We start from the raw sequence: 26,212 nt of genomic DNA, 5'->3' as shown, positions 1-26,212 counted from the left end.
ATTTGGTTGAAATTATTGCTACCATGGTTGGAATGTGTCAACAACAACAAAAATACAAATTTTTCGATGAATACCATTTTTTTCTTTTTCTCCATCATACAAATATGTAAACAAAACCATTTACGATTTCCGAGATTAAGATTCGACTATTAAAAGTGCAGTAACAATCATATGCGACTGTAAAAATGAATATACGATTTCTACGATTTCATTCACTTCGTATACGACGAAAGTGTGACGCAAACGATCAATATACAACATTGTTATAGTTGTATACTATTTCACCGATTTTCATCATACCTTTAGGTAGCAAGCTCGATTTAGCAGAATCATATACGATATGAAGCGACGATTTCCACGATTCAAAGAAATCATATATACGATGCTAGTGAACTTGCAGCTTGACACTAAGAATGTATGTTTTTTTCACGATTCTATCCGATTCTGTGCGATCCTACCAATAGGATCTCGCACCTTTTATGATCGGAGACGACTATATGAAACAAAATCGCAATTGAAATTAAATTTGGCATGAAATGCGATTTTACGCAATCATTGACAACAAATATACGTATTATGTGGAGCCTCGTAGCCGTGCGGTTAGGGTCACCAAGCTTCTAATCGCACCATGTTATGAGGTGAGGGTTCGATTCCCGCTCCGGGCGATGAAACTTTTCGTGAGAATAGTTTCTTCTCCGTATCCACTGGTGCATGCTCCGTGTGTCCCTTGTCTAGTGTTTAAGTTTCATTCAGTCTGTGCAGCCTCTGGCTGAAGACGGTGTCCACGTCTTTTTATTATTATACAATTCTGATTCAATATATGAAAATATACGATTTTTTCCACACAATGATTTACGATATGTGGTTGGCTGGGAAGAGAAACTAGGCTGTTCTTATAATATGAATTCTAAAGCCGTTTTTTCCTTATTCAGACCTATCATCCACACAGGATCCCGATCACCGGCAGCCGCCTCAAACCGAAGTCCGCTGGCCGTGAAATTCTCCCGAAGTCCTCGTACCTACTCGCCGCATCAGTATCTTCCGCCGGGCAAAACCCTCCGGACGGTAACGGCCGCGGACAGTTCCGCTTTCGGAGGCGACGAAGCCAAACGTTCCCGGGCAGCCCAAACCGACATCACGGCCCTCTCGCAGCAGTGGCGCTCGGAAACTCATCTTCCGGTGTCAGAGTACGGTTCCGGACTGTACACTCTACCCTCGAAGTTCGTTCCACCTCCGTCGACGGGAAGTCGCAAGTTTACGCTGCGGTAAGTAATCATGTTTCAAAAAGTTCGTCCATGTACACAAAACACTGAGCCAGCATCCAATTAGCCGTTGAGTGCTCTCTCACCAATCCACAGTGGCTGATTTCGTCATTTTAGCGCGCTTAATTAATAACTTTTTTACTATGAAGTTTAGCGTCATGGCGTCTTCGGGAAAGTTTTTCACTATAATAAGGAGCTTCTTTTGAGCTTCTGTGAAAAATGATCAATCCCCCTAAAAGTGAGATAGAAAATTTATTTTTTGAATTTTTCAAGATACGAGGTTGGTGTCTTCAGAAAAGTTGTAGAAAATGTTGTTTGGAGCAACTTTGCCGAAGACACTAAGTTTGTAAATCCGTTACTTTTCAAGATACGTTACGTTTTCTTTCATCGACCCCATGAAAAAGGTTTTTGCGCAATAACTTTCTAAAAATTGATTCTACAATTTTCCCATGTTCTACAAAGTTATAGATAATGGTAAAACACACAACTTTGCCGAACATGACATCCTGCTAATTCCAAAATTAAAATAGTTATAATGGTTTTTATAGTTTTTTGGGCCATATTTCAAGCATATATAACTTAGCTATAGGCAAATATATGCAAATTTCCTTTTACGCATGTGAAAGTACATGTAATTGCCTCTCTTAGAAAGTCAAAATCATCAAACTGTAAGAAACTGTAAGATGGTTTTTGTATAGAAACTTACATCCATTTATGTTACTCTTATATGGGATATATATATATTTTCAACATATTTATTTGACAGTTCATGTCAGCTTGCATTTTTGTTGTTATTGTTAGTGTGTGTTAATATAATAAAAGGTTTGTGGTGTATTCTGGATCATTCATGAAGTACGTAACATAAAAACTCACCAACTACTTCTATTTTCTTACTACAGCTCACAATGCTCCACGTAGTCCACGAAAAAAAGCGCATAAATTGAAACTTCTTTCGTCGGATCACGATTTAACAGCAGCTTTCTTTCAAGTGTAATAAGATTTATAATTTACTATAACCAATGTAGAAATAGATATGTACTAGTGAGAGCGTTGACAGAATACAGACACTTCATTCGCTCTTATCGTGGACTACGTGGAGCACTTGAGTTAGTAAGACAAAAGAATTAGATGGTAAGTTTTATGTAACATACTTCACGAATGATCCAAAATGCACCACAAACCTTTCTTTATATTAACACACTTACAATAACAATAAAAATGCAAGCTGACATGAAATGTCAAATAAATATGTTGAAAATATATATAATCCCATATAAGAGTAACATAAATGGATGTAAGTTTCTATACAAAAACCATCTTACAGTTTCTTACAGTTTGATGATTTTGGCTTTCTAAGAGAGGCAATTACATGTACTTTCACATGCGTAAAAGGAAATTTGCATATATTTGCCTGTAGCTAAGTTATATGTGCTTGAAATATGGCCCAAAAAACTATAAAAACCGTTATAACTATTTTAGTTTTGGAATTAGCGGGATGTCATGTTCGGCAAAGTTGTGTGTTTTACCATTATCTATAACTTTGTAGAACATGGGAAAATTGTAGAATCAATTTTTAGAAAGTTATTGCGCAAAAACCTTTTTCATGGGGTCGATGAAAGAAAACGTAACGTATCTTGAAAAGTAACGGAGTTACAAACTTAGTGTCTTCGGCAAAGTTGCTCCAAACAGCATTTTCTACAACTTTTCTGAGGACACCAACCTCGTATCTTGAAAAATTCAAAAAATAAATTTTCTATCTCACTTTTAGGGGGATTGATCATTTTTCACAGAAGCTCAAAAGAAGCTCCTTATTATAGTGAAAAACTTTCCCGAAGATACCATGACGCTAAACTTCATAGTAAAAAGTTATTAATTAAGCGCGCTAAAATGACGAAATCAGCCACTGTGCAATCCAAACAAATTTCATTACAAAAACCAGCAAAACCTTCGTCTAAATCGTTAATCCCGCTCAAAAAGTTTCAACCTAGCAGCGCACTTTATGATTTGGCTGATTTGCCTCTTACATAAGCTTCTGTTTGGTACCATTTTTCCCGCTCCTGGTGACACCCACGTAGAAACCGTTTTTCATCCGGATTCGGTAACTTTTCTCGTCGTTCACTTGGCGCTGGGAGACAGAAGGCGGAAAGCTCAGCGTTTCATGATAAAGGTTAGACATCTGTCCACCGCGCCACCACGTTCCTCTCTGGATCTGGACGGACTGAAAACTGAAACGGGATTGATTGGTGTGTCTGATGGATGGGTTTGTGCAATCAAACTCGTTCCAGACGGGTGGGCGCGCGATGGGAAAAATTTAAATGTTTGTTCGGCAATGAAATCCAATCAGTCGTGTTCCAGAACATCCAGAACCAGCCAGCAGCATAAAGCGTGGCGTGTGATGACGATTCACGAAATGTAATTTAACTCTCTATTATCCACGCGACGACGACGGTTGTTTGTCGTGCTACTGAGAATTTACAAAGTGATAGTAGACAAATATTGGAGCTGATTGCTTTCAGATGAATGCATTTTGATGAAAAATATATCTTAATGAAATTGTTCAAGGAAATGTTTGATTGAATCAACAGTTTTATTTTGCCTTTTTTTCCTATACTAAGTGTACTGAAATAACTATACATATATTCACTCCAAAAATGACATTTTTATTAAAGGCTTGAAGAGTCGAAACACATAGGATGGGCTTGGTGGTCTAGCGGCTACCGTTTCTGATTCCTATGCAGAAGGTCTTAGGTTCAAACCCTGGCCTGTCCCTTTCCTTCAACTGAGTATCTTTCTATACACTTTCTCCCTCCTCTCGTGTATACCCACACCACATGTTCAAAGCCATCGGTAGAACAGAAATGGGGTGGAAAGCCGTTTCCCTTCCTTCTAACTTTCAAAACACAGTGTCAATCTATCATATAGAGGAACAAAGCCCAAAATGCCAAGATGACCCCAAATATGGCCCAACTCATAAAATCATTCCTGAATGGGGCTTGAACATTGCTATAGGTGAATGGTGTCAAGATATGTTTGCATCAAACATTCTTCTAGAAGCTAGGCCGCCAAAACCCACGAAAAATCTTTTGATTTCCCAATGAAAATTGGCAACTTCCGGTTTTTCGTGCTTGCAATTAAGGTTTTCTGGTGATTTTATTACCAGCCAAGTGTTTCCAACGAGATTGAGGCATACAAGGAGGCACATGGTTGTTGATGTCTACGCTATCCATGCTAGGGATCATTCAAATATGACGACCATCGTTTTGCGGGGAGGGGTGTGACGCACTATTTATTGAGTATACGAAAAAAGCGGCACAGAAGGGGGGAAAGGAAGCCGGAAATGGCCGAAAACTGATGGACGTAATTTTTTAATGTTTTCATGAAGTGGCATCTTACCCCATGGCAGATGGCCTTTTTGCACCACTTCCGTTTTACGAACCAGTTTTTAAAAACGCTAAAAATCGATGGAAATGCAATAGTTTACTGAATATTTTGGATGAAGTATCGAACAAATATTGTCTAGTTGCTGTTACCACTTTGAAAGCCTATTAAATGACGCTAAATATCATTGAAAACCATGAAAGCTTGAAAACTGGCATCTTACCCCACTTTCCCCTAACGGCCTACGAATTATACAATCAAGTGAACTGTGCCGCTTTATCTTCAGAGTAATAAAAACATCAATTTTCACCTTACGCCTCTCAGACAACCAGTAATCGTATAAGATGTCGCATAAGATGATAAAGTGAAGGCCATATGCGTGCATGCCTCCATTTAGGCGCATGTAAAATGTACGCATATCGCATCCACTTTAACATCTTATTCAACATCTTATACGATCACTGGTTGACTGGGCTGGCATTCACGCACCAATGTGTGAACCATATGCCAACCATATCCCACCAACATTCCGACATCCGCATAAGTTTGAGCAGACGGTCTGCTGTGGATACAGAAGTTTGCAATCATCACTTCATTCCCCTTTCCCACATTAACCTGCAACCTGACGTGGCGGGCGTCATTGTCGCCTAAAAATAGAAGATCACAAACAATCACACACTAAAGGTGCCTGCTCAGTCCTCTGGCATATATTTCGTTGAGTGTGTGAGTGTAGCTGGTCTGGCGATACCGGAATGGCGTATCCAAGGGCAATCAATCAAGCTGAAGCTCAAGCTCGAAGAGTCAATCACATATGTTGCAATCAACTCAGCCAGTCGAATTGAGGTGATGTCAAAAATAAACTAAAAACGCACATCATTTTCCGAAACTAAATCTCAACAGATTTTAACGACCGACGGTCCATTCGGCAGCGAATGGTTTCCTATTAAAAATTATTGGTATCGGTCTAGCCATTTTGGAATTCTGACCAATTTTTTGCTTCGAACCGGAAAGAACCAGGAAAGAGTCAGATATGGGAATGCATTGCATACGATACCGTAAACCGGGGTCAAATTGATCTCCGGGTCGAAATTGATCAAACGTTTTCCCGTTAGGTAAGGTATGTTTTAAATGGTTTTCTCACATTTATCGTTTAGTATAGGATTCCTACATCACGATACTTGGAAGGAAACAATGTAAAGTGTGCCTAATCTAACTGAAACACGTCTGATCAATTTCGACCCGGAGATCAATTTGACCCCGGTTTACGGTTCTTGAAATCGCATCTTTATTTAAAACTGTTAGCGAGATAATAGGCGCATATCATTTTTGAAACTACCAGTAGTGTTCCGGAATCACTGCCCATATTCGCATAGGTGACGTAAGCGCCACAGAGGTCAAAATCAACTTTTTTAGCTTAACATATCCCACACCATGTATAGCATATGCTCCAATTATTAAAAAAATGTGTTTGTTCTAAAACAGTGAGTATATTGAAAAGAACGTTTTGACGTAACCACCATGTGGACGCAAAACTGACGTCTGTGTACAAAAAAACCAAAATCTCCCCATAAAACGTGATTGAACATAATTTATTGAGATAATTTATTGACATAAACATAATTTATAATTGAGATATCTAATTATTTGATTTCAGATGCCTGAAAATCATTTTCAATATAAACAACTTTTATAGTGAATATTATCAACTATGTTTAATACTTATTATGGATGCAGTGTAGATATGAAACATTTAGGATGCTTTGACAACAACATGCGCATAATTAAACAAATTGATACTTGACAGCCTTCTACTCGTAGTGGTGAGTCTACGCCGATTGAAGCAATCGCCTCCACTGGTCTTGGTCCTGGGTCAATAGCTTTCAGTCGCCCTGAGATTTTGGAGTCCCCTTAGGGCCGCAATATGCAGTTGAGCAAGACCTAAACGGCCAACGTGTACGTCCTATCATGGAGCCAACGGCTCCTTCCTGATTCTCTGCTAATATGGTATTAGTTTGTCGTCCGGCATACGAGCTACGTACACAGCCCACCTTACTTACCTTACCGGTCAGGCTAAGGCCGGGGTGGCCTCTGCTGTACATAGTAGCCGCCTCCACTCCACTCGGTCCATGGCTGTTTGTCGCCAGTTCCGCACTCTGCGTAGGGTCCGCAGATCGTCCTCCACTTGGTCGATCCACCTAGCTCGCTGCGCTCCACGTCTTCTTGTACCGGTCGGATGACTCTCGAGAACCATTTTAGTCGGGTTGCTATCCGACATCCTGATGACGTGACCCGCCCACCGTAGCCTCCCGATTTTCGCGGTATGGACGATGGTTGGTTCTCTCAGCAGCTGATGCAGCTCGTGGTTCATTCGCCTTCTCCAAGTCCCGTCTTCCATCTGCACTCCGCCGTAGATGGTACGCAACACCTTCCGTTCGAAAACTCCAAGGGCGCGTTGGTCCTCTGCACGTAGGGTCCATGTTTCGTGCCCATAGAGGACGACCGGTCTAATCAGCGTTTTGTAGATGGTTAACTTCGTGTTACGGCGAACTTTATTCGATCGTAGAGTTCTGCGGAGTCCAAAGTACGAACGATTTCCTGCCACAATGCGCCTCTGAATTTCTCTGCTGGTGTCGTTGTCGGCGGTCACCAGTGAGCCCAAGTACACGAATTCTTCAACCGCCTCGATTTCATCACCGTCGATATGAATTCGGGGTGGCGGGCGCGGTGATTCCTCCCTAGAGTTCTTTGCCATCATGTACTTTGTCTTCGACACATTAATGACTAATCCGATTCGCCTGGCTTCACTCTTTAGTCGGATGTACGTTTCCGCCATCGTCTCAAATTTACGAGCAATAATATCAATATCATCGGCGAAACCAAGCAGCTGAACGGACTTCGTGAAAATCGTCCCACTCGTGTTTATCCCCGCTCTTCTTATTACACCCTCCAAAGCAATGTTGAACAGCAAGCACGAAAGACCATCACCTTGCCGTAACCCTCTGCGAGATTCGAAGGGACTCGAGAGTGTCCCTGATACTCGAACTACGCACATCACTCGATCCATCGTCGCCATGATCAACCGTATCAGTTTATCCGGGAATCCGTATTCGTGCATAATCTGCCATAGCTGTTCTCGATCGATTGTATCATACGCCGATTTGAAATCGATGAACAAGTGATGTGTGGGCACGTTGTATTCGCGGGATTTCTGCAACACCTGGCGGATGGCGAACATCTGGTCCGTTGTAGCGCGTTCACCCATAAATCCAGCCTGATATTGCCCCACGAACTCTCTTGCAATCGGTGATAGACGGCGGCATAAAATTTGAGAGAGTATCTTGTAGGCAGCGCTCAGTAGTGTGATCGCGCGGTAGTTCCCGCAATCCAACTTGTCGCCCTTTTTGTAGATGGGACACACGATACCTTCCATCCATTCCTCCGGTAATACTTCCTCCTCCTTAGCCCACCTTAGCCTGCCGTGTTTTATCCGCTTCATTATACATATCCGATTTTGTCAGCCTGTTTCGGGGACACATTTTTTGATCTCCTTAAAAATCTAAATAGTTTTTCAAGCAGTAGTTTAGTGATGAACATGATTGAATTAGTTAAAGTTTGACCGTAGTTAATGAGAGTAAAAAGTTTGTGGGGCTGACAAAATTGTGTTCATACTGTATCGATTTATTTATATACTTGGTACAATTCGTAGTTCATGCAACGCCGCCATATGCCGTGATCCCGGTTAGCGACGAGTATTGTTCGCAGTTAATGTGCTTACTTTAAATTAGGCTGATACAATTTTTTTTTTGACTTTTTGTCTCCCCCTTCAAAAATTTTTGGCTGGATTTTGCATTTCGAGGGGGCAAATAAAAAATTATTTATCAAAATATCGAGATTTGGTGAAAATTCTTTAACAAATCCGATGAGTTTTAAATATTTTTCAGATTTAATGCTTTATTATTTTTATCCCCCCCCCCCCCCCTCGACCAGCCAAAGAGTGGTGGGACAAAAAGTAAAATAAATATTTGTAACGGCCTTGCTCTAAAATGAGTGTTTGTCAAATCTCCTAAGTATAGAATCCAAACACTTCTTGTATGAACAGTTTTACGTTTTGTTTGTTTTGTTTCAAAACCATCATTGAAACACTACTATACTGAACTGCTGTGGCTTTTCAGTCTAACAGAAGTGAAACGGTTAGTTTGGCATAGCCGTTTTAATTCTGTTAGACTGAGAAAGCCACAACAGTTCAACATTTCTTCCCAGTCGTAAACATCCTCTAAAACTTAAATCTATCTGATTAGGCGTTGGATGTATGAGCTTTTGATGTTTACTAATTTAATTGTGAAAACTTAGTTTAGGGGAATAGCACAAGGTTACTTAAATGAAATAAGTCTCGTAACATTTCGTAATTTGTCGAATTTGAGAAAAAATAAATGAGGCCCGCGGGTTACACTTAATGTTTTAGTTTATCAAGAAAATCTCACAAAATTGTAAATATTACTAAGGTATTTCTCAATAAATAGTTACGTACAACACCATATTTTGGATAATGCATAAATAACCTTTTCAACATAGACTGCCCTGCCCATAATTGCATAAGAGTAACATTCAACAAAAGTAGGCATTGGAGAAAATGGAGCCCAAAGATTCAACTTTTAATGGTATGGAAATGAACCTCATAAATTGGTAATCAATCGTTTAGCAATAAAATTTTCTACAGCCCATTTTATATGCTAGACGAATTGCCAGAAAATAAATCGGACCTGATTATGATTGATGACACGTTTTAAAGCCAGCCTTTTTTCAGTGTGACTATTATGCGGTTACATTGGTCAATGAGACAAAATGACTTGGTATTTTTTTCATAAATCCTAGAACAAACTTGAAATTTTTATTCAGGAAGTCGAAAGTACTTGCGATTTGATGGTGATCACCGATAATAACTCAGTACCATCAAAATATGCAAATGTTACAAATATGCAATTATGGGCAGTGCCTTAATTGCAAGGTGTATTGGAAGAAGCCGTTAGGATCCATCGCAGAGCCGGGGTATTAATATTCATTCCGGTATTTTGCACACATTCAACAAAATAAGAAAACTGGTCTGCGTAAAGTTAAATTGGACTAGGCGATTTTTTGGACAGGTAAAGATGAGCAAAGGGATCATAGTATTTCAAGAAATAATGCACATGATTTGATATCCCAATTTCTTGAAGGGCATTTTCCCATAATCATTGAAAAAAAAAAAAGGCACGGACACCGTCTTCAACCAGAGGCTGTACAGACTGAACGAAACTTAACACTAGACAACGGACACGACACATATTACGAGCACCAGTGGATACGAGGAAGAAACATTTCTTGTGAAAAGTTGCATCACTCGGAGCGGGAATCGAACCCTCGCCCCATGGCACGGTACGTTTATACGCTTGGTGACGCTAACCGCACGGCCACGAAGCTCCACTAACAGTTGATCCGGTCTGATTTAAAGCCGACAACTGTGAATCTTACTACGATACGATGCCCATGCTTTATGATACGCTCGACCGCACTATCCGATAGTTCACATTTTCAGAATGTAACGTGTTAGCTTTTTTTTTGGAACCACGGTTAGCACATCTTCTTTCGGTGTTCGTACGTTAAATTCATTCTTTGTTGATAAGCAGCAGTTCGCTTATCAACAAAGAATGAATTTAACGTACGAACACCGGACATTCCGGAAAAAATCTAACACGTCACAGAAAACGGGTACCAATAGCTAACATAACGGTCATAGCAATATGGCTGTTACGTCAACTTATCCGTGTAATCATTGATCAAAACGACTGAATGGTCGCATAAACTGACGTACACGTTTTTAATATGCAAAAAATATATGAAACATCTTGAAATCATTGCGGCTCACTTGTTGTAGCTGTAGTCCACGAAACTGACAGATTATTTCATTAAAATAATCGGTGCATATGCAAATCCGGAAAAAATCTATAGAATCGTGTTTTCCCATCAGAGCAGACGTTGGTGGTTACATCGACTATGCGAATATGGGCAGATCAGTTCCGGGTGGACCAACATTTGGGACAAAATTTGGGTACGATTGGCTGCCCTGCCTTGAGCTTTTTAATCTATTGAAATTCAAATTAAAGCACATTTGGTATGGAAATTTTCACTTTTTAACATTTTTCTTATGAACAGGTTTGCAGGAATCATGTTACCACTGATAATAATTTACATTTAGCCTAGTGTATGCAAAAAACGTTGTTGAAGACTGTATTTTTTTTATTCTTCAACCACTTAACTTAATTTCCAGCTCTTTTGTCCACTAGGGCACTGCGTGAGCGATTCTAATTGGCGGATGCATTTACACTTTGTACAGCGCCTACATTCTTATTCTACTTTATCGAACTGGTTGCCGTTGCGCTGCTGTCACTTCTACCCTCTCCATGGTAGAATGATGAGCACGAGGGTTGGTGTGTGGCTCTTGTTCCTTCTCCTCTCCGATTGGGGATCCATTATGAGTTGCTATCTGATCTGACGTGATGTTCATGAAAATAGCAGTGAAAGCTGATTTTCAAACAAAATGGCTAAATTTGACATGGTTTTTTTTTTTTTTTTTGTGTGGTGCTGCTGTGTGGTGCAGGATTCCTGATTACGTTTCGAAAAGTTAATAATCTGAACAAATCTGAGTGAAAATCGAAGTTTTGTGAAGAAAATTGTATATAAATTGAGAAAGTAATTGACGCATAGTCTTCCGATGCGTGGTGATTTTGCACGATAGCGGTGAAATGGAACGGGAGCGACTAGGCCGGTGCTACGCCATCCGGATGGTTTTCCTCGAGTGAATGAGTGTTTGTTCCGTGTTAATTTGAATGAGAAGCAACATAATGATTTTTGTGAATGATTGTGTCCAAACAGTTGATCGAAAGGCTAGTAGAGCTTCGCCTACCGCATATGTTTTATGTGTGATTGCATGCCATTGTTCGCAGCACGGGACTTCAAAATGGTGCGACGTTTGTATCGAGAGGGCCGATTTGTTCTCAGATTCGCGTTTTGCCATCCGGTACCTGATCAGTTAGTTTTTCGGTTTTAAAAAGTGTGCGGTGTGGATCATTGACAAGCTCCTGTATTTGCGTTTTTTTACGTCTTCAGTTGTGATATGAACCAGGAACCAAAATCCAACAGTGTAGTTCCATATCCGACGAAACGACGCTTGTTCCAATGATGACGGATAGGGTGACGGAGGCGAGACGACGAGTAAACTTGACTGCGCTGACGTTTCCATGGTGATGGCAGCGCTACCTTGGATGGTTTCTGGTGAGATTGTTCTGATTACATATAACTACAATAATTGAACTAAATACACGCCAGCTTCAAAGATTATCTTTGAAGCAGGAAGTGTGCTTGTAATATCCTTATCCATTTGATAACGGTAATGCAGACATGCGGGGCTTGTTGTAAGTGAAAGTGACCTCGGAATGGACGTGAGTAACCAGGCATTCTGAAACGGGTCACTGGATCCCAACAGAGCTATCACCTTTCAACTCCCGGGCTAAAGATGATTTCAGTTTTCATATTGAAATTTTGTAAAAAATAATATAGATAACTGCAGACATCTTTCTTCCATAATACCACTGCCGGACAGTGGGAGTTGAATTGTATACACACACACACACACCAAATGGCTAAATTTGACATGCTGAACCCCTGTTCTCCTATGAGCGATTGAGCTGAAAACTTAACAACTAACCACAAACATACTGAATATTGTTGTAGCAAAATTTAAAAATTCTCGAAGCACGTGAAAATAATGAAGGTCCAACTCGATCAACCGAGATCTGAAGAAAAAAAAAACAACATAATCGGATAATCGAGCCATTTTATTATTATTAGCTTTTTGTGCTAGGGCACCTTCATTTGCGTTCTGGGGATTCCTCCAGTATGTCCATCTTGAGTTTCCTCCAAGAGCTTTATTCTGGAGATTCTTACGGAATTTCCATCCAGAAATTCATTTTTTCGATTATTCCAAAAATGCAATCTTGGATTCCTTCAGTAACGCCTGCTAGGGATTCCTCCTTGTATGCATTATGTGGATTCCTCTAGATTCCCTAATAACTTTCGTCTGAGAATGAATACAGGAAATACTTCCAGTCTTTTGTGGAATTTAGGAGTTTAATATATTTGAAATATTGGAAACGAGCGTCCTATAAGGAACAAGAGTTTATTCTGGGTTCCAAGAAATTCGGTCCAGGAACTCCAGAAGGATTCCTCGAAGAAACTCCTAAAGGAATCCCATCAATCCCGAAGGTTCGCCACAAGGCACTTTTAGAGAATTTCTTGAAAGAACTTAAAGAAGTAATGTCTTAAGGATTCCCATAAGCAACTTTTGAAGGATTCTTAACAAGGAACTCCTAGGGGATTTTCAGAATGAACATCTGGGGGATTCCTAGAAATAACTCCTAGAAAATTTCTATAAGCAACACCAGGAGAGCACCCAGAAGGAACTTCTGGAGGATGTACAGAACTAGTTCCTGGATGATTCCCATAACGAACTCTTGGGGAAACGCAGTTGTTGCGGTAACTTGGACCGAATCCCATAATCAGCTGTTTGAGCTCCCAGAAGCTACGTTCAAAATTTGAGCAAAATCAATTAAGCCTGAGGGGGCGCTCAAAACGCTTGAAGTTTGTATGGGGAAATTTGGCCAAATGTATGCAGACCTTTTAAGTTTTCGAATTTTGCCGCTAGGTGGCGCTGTAAGCGTTCAATATCCAAACCCTTTGGTATTATTGTAGGTGACTATAGGCCAAACAACTTTGTCAAAGACCGCAAAGTGATCCAACATCTGTGAAAAAAGTTATATCCTAGGTTTATATATATATAGGACTAGCTGTCCCGGCAAACTTTGTCTTGCCGTCTCGTGGTGGTTTGACAACTGTTAAGTTCAAAATAGCATCGCACCTAGCATCGCACTCTAGATTGGTTTCATTTTGATCGTGTTGATTTCCTTCCCAGCTTATCAAAAATCAGTATTTTATTAATTTTCTTATTTTTCTAGTTGATTTTCCTATCTTTTTGTACATATAAACACAGCCACCATGAATACGCATCAAACAGTTCAAGGGTCAGCCTGATTGGTTCAGCCGTTCCTGAGTTTTGTTGCCTCAAAGGAACTTCAAACTCATTTTTATATATATAGATAAACTTTAAATTATTGTTGGGTAATTCTCGCTGAGACCGGCCCACCATTTACACCTTGTCTTCAAAAATGTTTAAGGTGCCGATTTTCTGAAAGCCCTCGCTAAAAAAGTAAGAAAAATGCATTTGATTACTCAAATTGATAGACCCCCCGTTAGTTAGAGCCACAATTTTTTTTGCAGACCCCTCGATTTTGGTCAAATGGTGGCTCACTTAAACCGTTATAACTCAAAAATTTCTCCAAAAACCACCTCAAAACGAATTGTTGTTGAAAAGAGGAAAGATAGAGCTACTATTTACAATAATAAAAAGTTGGGTCGGCCATATTGATTTTGGCCGCCATCTTGGATTTTTTTACCAAAACATTTTTTTCACTGTGAGGGCAACCACCGATTTTCAAAATCTTTGCATCAATTGAAAGCTGAGACATTTATACATAACATATCAAAAAATTAGAGATGTCTTTTTCATCTTTTAAAAATTATCTTCCGTTTTGTTAATCATGCCGCTTTTGCGCACTGGGCCCGTTTACATGAATTCAGCGTTATATCGCAGTGTTCACGAACACGAATTTAAATTCTGAGTCCACTAATGGAAAGCTGAAGGTTTAAGCTTTTCAAAACACTATAAAGTTATGAAAGCAATGCTCGCATCATTGAAACAGTCAAAAACGGAAACGATCCTCCGATTTGGCCAAATTTTGCGGCACGCGCCTTTGTGTATACATGCAGGCGTAAACTCGGATGCTGTTGCATGTCGTTGCCGGTGCGCATGGAAATGTATGGAGAAAACGAGGCTCAATTTATAAAACTGCAGATAACTTTTGATAGGAAAAAAAGACATCTCTAATTTTTTGATATGTTATGTATCAATTGATGCAAAAATTTTGAAAATCGGTCGTTGCCCTCATGATGAAAAAATTGTTTTGGTATAAAAATCCAAGATGGCGGCCAAAATCAATATGGCCGTTCCAACTTTTTATTATTGTAAATAGTAGCTCTATCTTTCCTCTTTTCAACAACAATTCTTTTTGAGGTGGTTTTTGGAGAAACTTTCAAGTTATAACGGTTTAAATGAGCCACCATTCGACCAAAATCGAGGGGCCTGCAAAAATTGTTGTGGCTCTAACTAATGGGGGGTCCATCAATTTGAGTAATCAAATGCATTTTTCTTACTTTTCAAGCGAGGGCTTTCAGAAAATCGGCACCTTAAACATTTTTGAAGACAAGGTGTAAATAGTGGGCCGGTCTCAGCGAGAGTTGCCCAAGGAGTTGCCCTGTTATTATATTGTTGTTTTTCTAATACATGTGAAGGAATAATATCAATAATGAAATCTCAATACTTTGCCTCACTTTGCCTAGGGTATAACATTTTTTTTACAGCCGTCAGATCACTTCGCGGTCTTCGAAAAAGTTCTTTGGCATATAGTCACCTACAATAATACAAAAGGGTTTATTTATTGAACTCTTACAGCGCCACCTAGCGGCAAAATTCGAAAACTTAAAATTTCTGCATACATTTGACCAAGTTTTCCCATACAAACTTCAAGCGTTTTAAGCGCCCCCAACCGAATTTGCTCAAATTTTGAACGTACCTTCTGGGAGTCCAAAACAACTGATTTAGGAGGTAAGACTTGACATTTTTCGAGTTTTTTGTTTTTCATATAAGTGTGGGCCACCCTAATGTATATTGTGTATATACCTATCGGTTGGTAAAGAGGAAGTATTTTGCATAGCGTAGATAGCTGGTTCATACATATACAAGTTGTTAGCATCTGAAATTTGGAGCCACAGAAGAAACAGAAGAATACAATTTTGCTGGTAATAATAAGGGAGTAGGATCCACAATGGACTACATCTACATGGATGTAGGATTCTACATCGTGTGTTCTTGGCTCAAAAGAGTTCCGATATCTCCCACCCCATCAGCAGTAAGCAATCCTGGAGAAATTGTAAAGAAAATTAGTGGTTGTATTGATAAATAAAGTTGCAGAATGAACTCCTGCAGCAAATTTGTGGATGAGTCCCAGGAGAATTTTCATGAAAAAATATAGAAGAAACTCTTTGTAGAATCCCAGAAGGAACTCCTCATGATTAGAATTATATAACCCTAAAAAGAAATTCTGGGGGAACCTCAGAAGGAACTTTTGGAGGGATAGAAATAAATCTGGCGGGAATGATTTCAGAAAATAATATAGAAAAAAATCCCATACGAGATTCTGAACCACTTTCGGAATGGATTAATTTCAAGAAACCCAAGATGATTTTCATAGTGAATTCCGCTTCCTGATGGAATTCCTGAAAGAATCCCCGAACCTCCAGAAGGAATTTAAAAAGAGACGTCTGGAATAATCCGAGAAGGAACTCCAAACAACCTTTAGGAACCCCAGAAGGAACTTTTTGAGGAAACCTAAAATAAGTTCTGGAGAAGTGATTGCAAAGAAAAAATTCATGACATTTCCAAAAAGCATCTCAGAGGAATATGTGAAAGAATCCCCTTGGATGCACCAGGGTTCATTATGTAGTTCCTCCCTGTATTCCCCTTTCTTTTGTAACTTTAAATACTTGTTCCAGTTTGCTAACCATTTTCGTGATTTCTCTGCGATCTTTTTCCATTGATGTTGGCTGATTCGTTTCATAACAATGTTCGTACAAATGAGAGTTTTTCGCATATTCCTCGTGCTGTAATGCTCTCAGCACTTCCTCGTAATACTATCAATATTTGTCATGTTAATATTCAGAGTCTATGCGCTCGTCAGATGAGTAAATTTAATGAGTTCAAGTTGTGTTTCAGCAATAGCAATATTGATATTATATGCTTGACAGAAACATGGTTGTCTGAAGATATTCCGAATGAGTTAGTTGCTGTTGATGGCTATAAACTGTACCGAAACGATCGTAAATATAGCAGAGGAGGTGGAATTGCTGTCTACTGCAAACAAGATTTATGTTGCAAGATCATTTCTGTTTCGGAGGTGGTTGCAGATACTGATGATGTTGATAAAACAGAATTTTTTTTTGCTGAAATAAGCCTCAATGCAGACAAATTTTTATTAGGAACTTTTTATAATCCACCTAGGGGAGACTGCGCTGCTAAACTGGAAGAGAAGTTGTTCGAACTTTCTCTACGATATCAAAACACTGTTTTAATAGGTGATTTCAATACTGATTTTATTAAACCGAGTACTAAACGTTATCGTATGCAGGGCGTGCTGGATAGTTTTGGATTAATGTGTGTTAATAATGAACCTACTCATTATTATTCATCTGGCTGCTCATTAATAGATTTACTATTAACTAATAACGCAAATTTTGTATCTAACTTCAACCAAGTAAGTGCTTCTGGTTTCTCGAAGCACGATTTAATCTTTGCTTCATTGGACATTGATCGTCGTAGTAACAATACTGATTTCACAACATACAGAGATTACAAATCTATTGACAATTTATCTTTGAGAAACACCTTGCTTGCTATCGATTGGTCAAATTTATACTCAATTGATGACCCTGACATTGCTTTAGACATTTTGAATGTCCGGTTAACTGATTTGTATAATTCTTTTGTACCAGTCCGTGTACATAAACGATCGTGTAACAAAAACTGGTTTAATAATGATATTTTACATGCTATGATTGAGCGAGACTTGGCATATAGATCTTGGATTGCTAACAGAAATGATTTTAGTCACAACCAATATAAAAGATTACGTAACCGAGTGACGCACCTGATTAACGTAGCGAAAGCGAATTATGTCTCTAGAACGGTGAGCGGTGCCAATTCTTGTAAGCAACTATGGTCTAGGTTGAAAAGTCTCAATGTTACTAATAATCATGAAAATAATTTGCACTATTCAAACACCAAGGAGGAAATCAATGAATACTTCGCAAATAACTTTTCTAGTGATTCTTCTCATGTTCCATTTATGCCGCAAAATCCAAATGGTTTTAATTTTGAAGTAACTAACGATTGTGAAGTAATCAATGCGATTGGAACAATTAAGTCTAATGCAATAGGCTTAGATGGAATTCCAATAAAGTTTATTAAGCATATTCTTCCCCTAGTAGTTTCTCACATAACTTATGTCTTTAACCTTATTATCAAAACGTCAAAGTTTCCAAAGAGTTGGAAAACTGTTAAAGTTATTCCTATCTCTAAGAAAGCTGGACGGACAGATTTAAATAATCTGCGTCCTATCAGTATCCTGTGTGCCCTCTCCAAAGCTTTTGAAAAAATATTGAAATCTCAAATCAAAACGTTCTTGGATAATTTCGATCTTTTAAGCCCGTATCAATCTGGTTTCCGAGCAGGGCATAGCACAACTACCGCAGTGCTTAAAGTTCACGATGATATCCATTCTAAGATTGACAAAAAAGCCGTAGCATTTCTAATGTTCCTAGATTTTTCCAAGGCTTTCGATCGTGTGTCACACACAAAACTATTAATCAAATTAGCAAGACAATTTAGTTTTTCCAGTAAGGCTGTTGATTTAATTAAATCTTACCTTTTAAATCGCAAACAATGTGTCTGTATTGATGGCGAAAATTCAGACCTAATCGATATAGTATCTGGAGTTCCGCAAGGATCTGTGCTGGGACCAATCCTTTTTTCATTATTTATCAATGATCTTCCGACAGTACTCCGTCATTGTAGGATACACTTGTTCGCGGATGATGTCCAGATTTACTTTGACTCGGTCGATCTTCCTTTGAATGAAATGGCGCGGATAATCAATCTAGACTTGTCTGAAATTCATGACTGGTCAATGCGAAATTTGTTGCCTCTAAATGCTGTGAAATCACGAGTCATGTTTATATCACGATCTCGTTGTCCACCTGCTTTGCCTTCTATTAGACTTGGGAATGATGATCTTGAATATGTCAATAAATTTACAAATTTAGGTATTGTTATACAAAATAACTTGGAATGGGAAGGACACATAAATTTACAGTGTAGCAAAATCTATGGTAGCCTTCGTTCTCTCAGAATTACTGCTAATATGTTGCCAAGTGCTGTTAAACTTAGAATATTCAAATCACTTATCTTACCCCATTTGTCGTACGGTTGTGAATTTCTTACAAACGCTTCAGCGAGAGCAATCGATAGATTACGAGTTGCATTAAATTGCTGCATAAGATGGATTTTCAATCTCTCTAGATATGATAGTGTAACGCATTATCAACAACAACTTTTAGGCTGCTCATTTCATAATTTCTTGAAACTTCGTTACTGTCTTGCATTATTCAAAATTGTTAATACTGAAAAACCCTCGTATCTATTTGACAAACTAAGACCTTTTCAGGGAACGCGCAATCGAAATTTCATACTGTGTCATCATAATACCTCTCACTATGGGGGAACTCTCTTTGTACGAGGCATTGTTAATTGGAACTTACTTCCTTCTGAAATCAAATCTTTTAGAAATTACAAATCCTTTCGTAGAGAGGTCACGACATGGTTGGCGACACGGAACTAGTATAATTATTAACACGAGTAAAGGTTAGTTTAGTTAATGTATCAAAGTTTTATGTATTCAAAGTTAATCTAATTGTAGAAATTTATAAGGAGAAGTCCTTACTCTACATGAATTTGAGCAATAAATAAATAAATAAATAATATTCTTCCTAGGATTCCTTCAAGAATTCTTGTAAGGATTTCTTCCGAGATTCTTTCAGGGGTTACACCCGGGATTCTCAAAGGGATCCCCCCCGAGATACTCTCAGGGATTATCCAGAAATCTTTAGATGATTCTTTCAGGAAAATTTTCACAGGAATCCTTGGAAATTCTTGAAAAATGTCTTCTGGGTTACTATCAAACGATTCCATCAGAGATTCCTACCGAGATTCTTTCAGAAAATTCTTCGGGTAGTTTTCAAGATTCCTCCATTGCTTCTTCCCGGGTCTCTTAAAGGCAACCCTGGGGATTCCTTCGGGGATTTCTTTGGGATCTTTTTTGAAATCCGTTAGGAATGCCTCCAAAGATTCTTTCATAGAATTGCTCCCTGGGTTCCTTCATGAACATTTTCATATATTCCACTAAAGGGATCAATGAAGGAATTCCAGGAGGAATCCCTATGGATTTCCAAAACAAAAATTGATTCCTCCTGGGTTTCTTTTAGGAATTCCTCCTGGTTTATTTCTGAGACTCCATCGGAGATTCTTCATGAGTGTTCCCCTGGGACTCTTAACGATTTCGTCCGTTGTTCCTTCAAGTATTCCTCCAAGGATTCCTAGCGAGATTTCTTGAAGGGTATTCCCGGGATTCCTGCATTATTTCTTATTGCAATTCCTTCAGGTATCCCTCTAGGATTCCTCCATGAGATGCTGGGTCATTAGGGCAAAGGTCATTATGCCAAAGGCCATTAGGCCGAAGGTCATTAGGCGGAATGGTCATTAAGCCGAATGGTCATCAGGATGAATTGCAATTCAGCAATTAAGAAACTCGAAACGGATCTGTTGATTTTACCTTTTTCAACCATTTTTGCCAAAAACTATTTTAACAATGAAACTAGAAAGAACGATCTATGTTCAAAAGAAGGAAAAAATCATGCTGAGGATGATGGGTAAAATTTCCGGTCGGTTCAAGAACTTTTCGTAAAGGAAATGACTTTCTTTTTTATTGTGTAACTTCGTGCCTGCCACACGATATACACATGTAACATAACAATTGGCATAGAACACTAAATAAGCTCAAGAATCAGGATTTGTTTCAGTGGGGACGGCAAAAATAAGACCCAATGACCATTCGGCATAGTGACCAAATAGCCATTCGGCCTAATGAACATTTAGCCTAATGACCTTCGGCCCATTGGCCTTCGGCCGAATGACCTGACACCCCTGCATGATTCTTTCTGATATCTCACCCATGATTAATTTAGGATCTCCTCCAGGATATTCAAAGAGATTCCTTTTGAAATTCTTTCAGTGACTATTTCAAGATTCTTTCAGAAATTTTAGCCGGGATTTCTCCATAATGCTTCCTGAATTTCCTCCCTTGGTTCCTTCAGGAAGTTCTCCAGCGATTCCTGCAGGAATCCCTCCCAGAATTCCTTCCGAGAATCCTTAATTGATTCTTCCCGGGTTTCCTTTAGGATTTCTCTAGAGATCCATTCAGGGGTTCATCCAAATATTCTACCCGGTATCCTTTAGGGAATTCTTTCAGGGATTCCAATTTTGCGTTTTTCCGTGATTCCTTTAGAGATATTTCCTGATTTTTTCCAACATTATTTCGTGTATTTCTCCTTTCCGAGATTTAATTATGAATTCATTCAGGGATTTGTCCAGCATAGATTCTGAGATTTCCTTTGAGTTTATCCCAAGATTCTTACAGGGATTTCTACCAAAAGTCTTTCAGGGAATCCTTCCAAGATTATTATTTTTTAGACATTACTTCAGCAGAATTCTTTTTCATGGATTGTTCATGAATTTCTGCAGGGACTCCTTTTGGGTTCTATCAGGGACTCCGCCAGAGGTTACTTTTCAGGATTCCTCTTGATGTTTCTAATGAGATTCCTCCAGGGGTTCATGAAAAAACTGGATTTGGAACAACAAAAAAACTCAGTAGACAAGACAAAGTTTTCCGAGTACAGCTAGATTTTTTTTATTATTTATGAGTAGTTATCATCTATTTCACTTGTTAAGAGACCTCTTGTATCTATACGGATCAACATGTGATGATTGTATTTAAAATGTGCTAAAATAGAACTTGTGAAAATTATCGGATGTTGAGGCCCTACATTGAAAAAAATGTTTGGAGATACAACGTAGACATCATTTTTTTCGTGATATTTTTCCGTAATTTATTGAAACTTGATTGTTGATTTTTTTATTCTTAACCACTTAACCTAATTTTACAGCTCTATTGTCCACTTGGGCACTACGTGAGCGATAACAATTGACAGCTGCACTTACACTTTTGTACAGCGCCTAGATGTATTCCATTCTATTCTTCTATATCGAACTGGTTGCCTTTGTGCTTCTTTCACTCTATTCATGGTAGACTGAAGAGCACGAGGATGTGGATGGGTGGCTGTTGTTCCTTTTCCAGTCCGATTGGGGGTCCATTATGAGTTGCAGTTCTTCGATGTCCAGGTATGCGGGTCCGTTTGAGCCGTAGGCTCAGAAGAGGGTCAATGTCTGCCGCTCTCGGGGGGAAGAGCAACAGACGATAAATTGCAAGTGCCGGGGCTGGGAATTGAACCCATGACCATCCGCATATGAAGCGAACGTGTGACCAACTACGCCACGGGCCCCGGCAACTTGATTGTTGATAACAAATTTATTTCAAGATCTCAACGGGTTGAGATTGTGCGTTTGCTGATTTTAGATAGTAGGGCTTGTAGTAGGTTATAGGTTCCCTTCTTAAGCATGTGGCTCCCATTTTCATCTTACGAAAAACAAAGGATTGAAAACTGTTTATTTTATTTCTTATGTTTGTATTTTTTGTTAGAAGTGAGCACGCACGAATACAAAAAGAATGGAATCAATTTAAACCATTAAAATGTTTTACAAGGCACTACCCAGAAAGGCATTTAAACAAGCCGTATTTCAACACTCCACATTGCTCTATCTTAGCAGTTGGATCGCTAAGCTGTGCTAAAGGAGCAACTCAATTACTACTTAAAATCTGACAGCTGTTACGTAGCATTCGAAAAGCACGTTTTTTGGGTCTTCAACAAAAAAAAAACAGTTTAGCACAACCGAAATTGCCAAAATTGAAGAGAAGAGTGAGAAACAGCGAAAAAGAAGAGCGATCAAAAACGCAACGGGAGATTCTTGGATTCTAAATATAGTATTGTCTCCATTTTCTAAGTCAGAGGGAAAAGCATTTGAACAGCCGTAAATTGGACCAAAACCCGCATTTAAGCAGCACTTAAGGCGCATATACGGCCGAATTTCATTTAATGTTTTTTTTTCATAAAATACTGTAAACCGCATTTTATGTGCTTATTGGTTACTTGGGTATCATTTACAGGAATTTCGCAATTCATTAACCAAAACTAAAATTTGCTAGGTCCGCTAGAAAAGCTCTAATTGAAGCTCTTACATATTCAGTTGAAAACATATAGATACGGTTCCCTTTGAAATTTCCAACACGTAATCTAATGGCGAAAAACTAACTGGTGAGTGGTAACAAATGAAATCATGAAACAAAGGGGCTAAAAGCCTAACGTTCTTTGCGCTTTTGCTCGTTTTGTCAACGATTAGTCGACTCGACGGAAAGAAGGAGTGCTGATTCAAGCACAGCTGCAGCACTACAAGCTTGAGTGGACTCTTAGTTTTGAAGCGAGGAAACTTTAAAACGACACAGGAGTTCTTTGCTAGATACTAAGAGCACCGCAAAGCTAAGATTTTATCTAATGCTCAAGCAGCCAACGCGGATAGGGGCACGAGACAGTGATGAGCAAATCCGTTCAATTCCAACAATTAAGATTAAAACCGCCCGATAAATGAGCCCCACATCATCAGTTGCTCCTGTCGTGTCGGGTTGGATTGGAACGAGAAGTGCGGGTAAGTGGGCTTAGTCACGCCACCGAAAGCCTGAATCAGCCAAACGACGACGGCTGCGGTTGACGAAGACATCAAGTGATTTCCTCTAGACGCACTGTGCGCTGCCAGTGCTCGTTCAAGACGTGGGAGATTCCGGATGAGAAACGGCCGATGGTTTGTCTTGTTGATTGCACTGGATATGGCATGTCCACGTGGGTATAACTTCCTCCATCTCGTATGGAACAACGTCGTTAGATGCCATAAAAGTACTGTGAAAACATATTTTATTTGAAACCATTTCTATCAGTGACCGACCATGCGTCTCCATTTCTACTGGTTGTGCATGTGACTGTGACTATAATATTGAAATCCTAAATATCGGTGGTACTGACGTAGTTCTCGAGGAATAATGCAATTCCCTAGCCAGATAATACTTAACCCCCATCACGTAACCCTCCCAGCCAATTATTTTGTCGCTACTGAGTACTATTCCTCGCTTCAGCAAAACACCCATTTCACACGATTCTGATAGACAGACCACACCATTAGCTGTTGTGTACCTATGAACATGTACATGTATAATTTCATATTTATCCATACATTGTATCAACCCAAACGTGTTATGGTTTGCCTTCTTATTCCCCACTGCTGCTGTCGGGACTTCCCACACCAACAACTACCGATGGGAACCGCATCCGACCGTGTACCGGCACCACCACCAACCACCATGCAACCATCAATCAATCAATTGGGTCCCGGTTTCCCCGACCGATATACAGGCCATCAGATAAAACCCAAGAGGCTCGTCGAGTGCTGCTGAGCGATATCAATTTCACCAGCATGGTACCGGAGCTGTCGCGCTCGGCGGACCACCTCTGCCAGCAGCCGGAGGAACAGGACGAGGAGTCGAATGACGAGAACCGCTCACCCAACTACTGCAAGGGCAATCTGCTCAAGACGCCGGAAACGGTCAAGGGGTTAGGATATTTGTAACTCTTACTAGATGTTGTTTGGTTATTATTGGTTTTCCGTCCACGGTAAAAATTTCGAAATTATTCAACAATTAATCATCAATTCGTTTTTCAATCTTTCATCCACGTAGAATACCGCCGAGCTACAGCATGACTTCACCGGGCGTTTCCCAATGGACGGTCAACGAAAGCAGCATCGCTACACAAACCACCCAAACCGAAGCGTACTGGGCTGACCGTGGAGACTCGTTCGATTCGTCCAAAAGCTACTCGCTGGGGTCCCGATACAGTACCCTCAGTAAGCATCATCGTTCTCGGAGTGTACCGTCGATTCGTTGTGCCGTCTGCCGGCACAACCATCAGAACACGTCGCTACGAGCCTCGGAGAGTATGCACTACACTCCGAGGGTAACCTTCCAAGAGCCTACGCACAAGATACGGGGATCTCTACCGGATCTGAGGCACGACTGTAACTGCCCTCGCCGGTACGGTGGCCCTTCACTGTACAGAATTCATGGTGACTCCGGAGGATCCACGGACAGCCTTCTGGAGGAGGCTGAGGATTTCTTGCGGAGGTCCATCGAAGGTAACATCATGCTGGAGGATCCCGGAGGCCACTGCGAACCTCCATTGCCTCCACATCCGCTACATACCGTAGGGTCGGCGAAGCATCGAAGGTGCTCGGAGAACGACATTCAACGGGGTAACAAGGTCTCTTCTACATCCAACATTCGTAATCTTATCATTATTTTTTCCCACAGACTACATCCCCTCGAAACAGGCACTGCCCTTCCTGCCAAAGACCGCCAAATGTCTCAAGCCGGGCCACCTGGCGAAGGTAATAGCACGCAGCGGGCGGGTGGTGGTCGGAAGGGTGCGCTATATAGGCCCGCTGGCGGGCGGTAGCGGAGCTGCCTTTGGGGATCCGGACGAAATCTACGTTGGCCTACAGCTTCCCAACAACGTGGGCGATTGCGATGGGACGATTGACGGACGGAAGTTTTTCGAGTGGTAAGTTTTCTTTATGACTTTGTAACTCAATATAGTCGAGTCTCTTACTAAGCAAATTCCGAATTGCTTGCTGCGCTCCACGCCTTTTTGTACCAACCGGATGGTTAGCAAACACCAACTTTGCAGGGTTGTTGTCCGGCATTCTTGCAACATGCCCTGTCCACCGTATCCGGCCAGCTTTTGCCACTTGCAGTGCATCGAGCTCGTGGTTCATCCTTCTCCGCCACACACCGTTCGCACGCCGCCGAAGATCGTACTTAGCACGCGTCGCTCGAAAACTCCGAGTGCTTGAAGGTCCTACTCGAGCATCGTCCATGTCTCGTATCCGTATAGAACCATCGGTCTTATTAGCGTCTTGTACATGGTACATTTGGTGCGGGGGTGAATCTTTTTTGACCGCAGTTTCTTCTGGAGCCCATAGTAGGCACGACTTCCACTGATGATGCGCCTTCGTATTTCACGGCTCACGTTATTGTCAGCCGAGAAACCGAGGTAGACGAATTCTTCTACCATCTCGAAAGTACCCTCCGTCTATCGTAACATTGCTGCCAAGGCTTGTCCTGTCTCGCTCAGTCCCACCTACCAGCATGTACTTTGTCTTAGCCGCATTCTCCACCAGTCCGAGCTTTGATGTTTCACGTTTCAGGCGGGTGTACAGTTCTGCCACCGTTCCAACTGTTCTAGCAATAATATCCATGTCATCCGCAAAACAGACAAATTGGTCGGATTTCGTGAAGATCGTACCCCGGCTGTTGAACCCGGCTCGGGCTTCCAGGGCGATGTTGAATAGAAGGCAGAAAAGTCCATCACCTTGTCGTGGTCCCCGTCGAGATTCGAATAAACTGGATAGTTCACCCGAAATCCTTACGCTGTTCTGCACACGGTCCATCGTTGCTCTTATCAGTCTGGTAAGCTTC

General features: G+C 40.3%; 1 protein-coding gene across 4 annotated transcripts in view; it reads left to right on the top strand.

The window, feature by feature from the left end:
• The window catches only part of LOC109409870 (uncharacterized), a 240,379-nt gene that overhangs the window by 196,393 nt on the left and 17,774 nt on the right, over positions 1-26,212 (top strand). For all 4 annotated transcript variants that reach the window (XM_062855753.1, XM_062855751.1, XM_062855752.1 and 1 more), the window contains 4 exons: positions 933-1,265; positions 24,093-24,290; positions 24,416-24,987; positions 25,046-25,295. In XM_062855753.1, coding sequence (XP_062711737.1) covers positions 933-1,265; positions 24,093-24,290; positions 24,416-24,987; positions 25,046-25,295 — 1,353 coding nt within the window. The remainder of the gene's footprint in view (positions 1-932; positions 1,266-24,092; positions 24,291-24,415; positions 24,988-25,045; positions 25,296-26,212) is intronic.

The sequence above is a fragment of the Aedes albopictus genome, chromosome 3, assembly GCF_035046485.1.
Source record: "Aedes albopictus strain Foshan chromosome 3, AalbF5, whole genome shotgun sequence".
NCBI lineage: Eukaryota > Metazoa > Arthropoda > Insecta > Diptera > Culicidae > Aedes > Aedes albopictus.
This window is presented reverse-complemented; position numbering and strand designations above follow the sequence as displayed.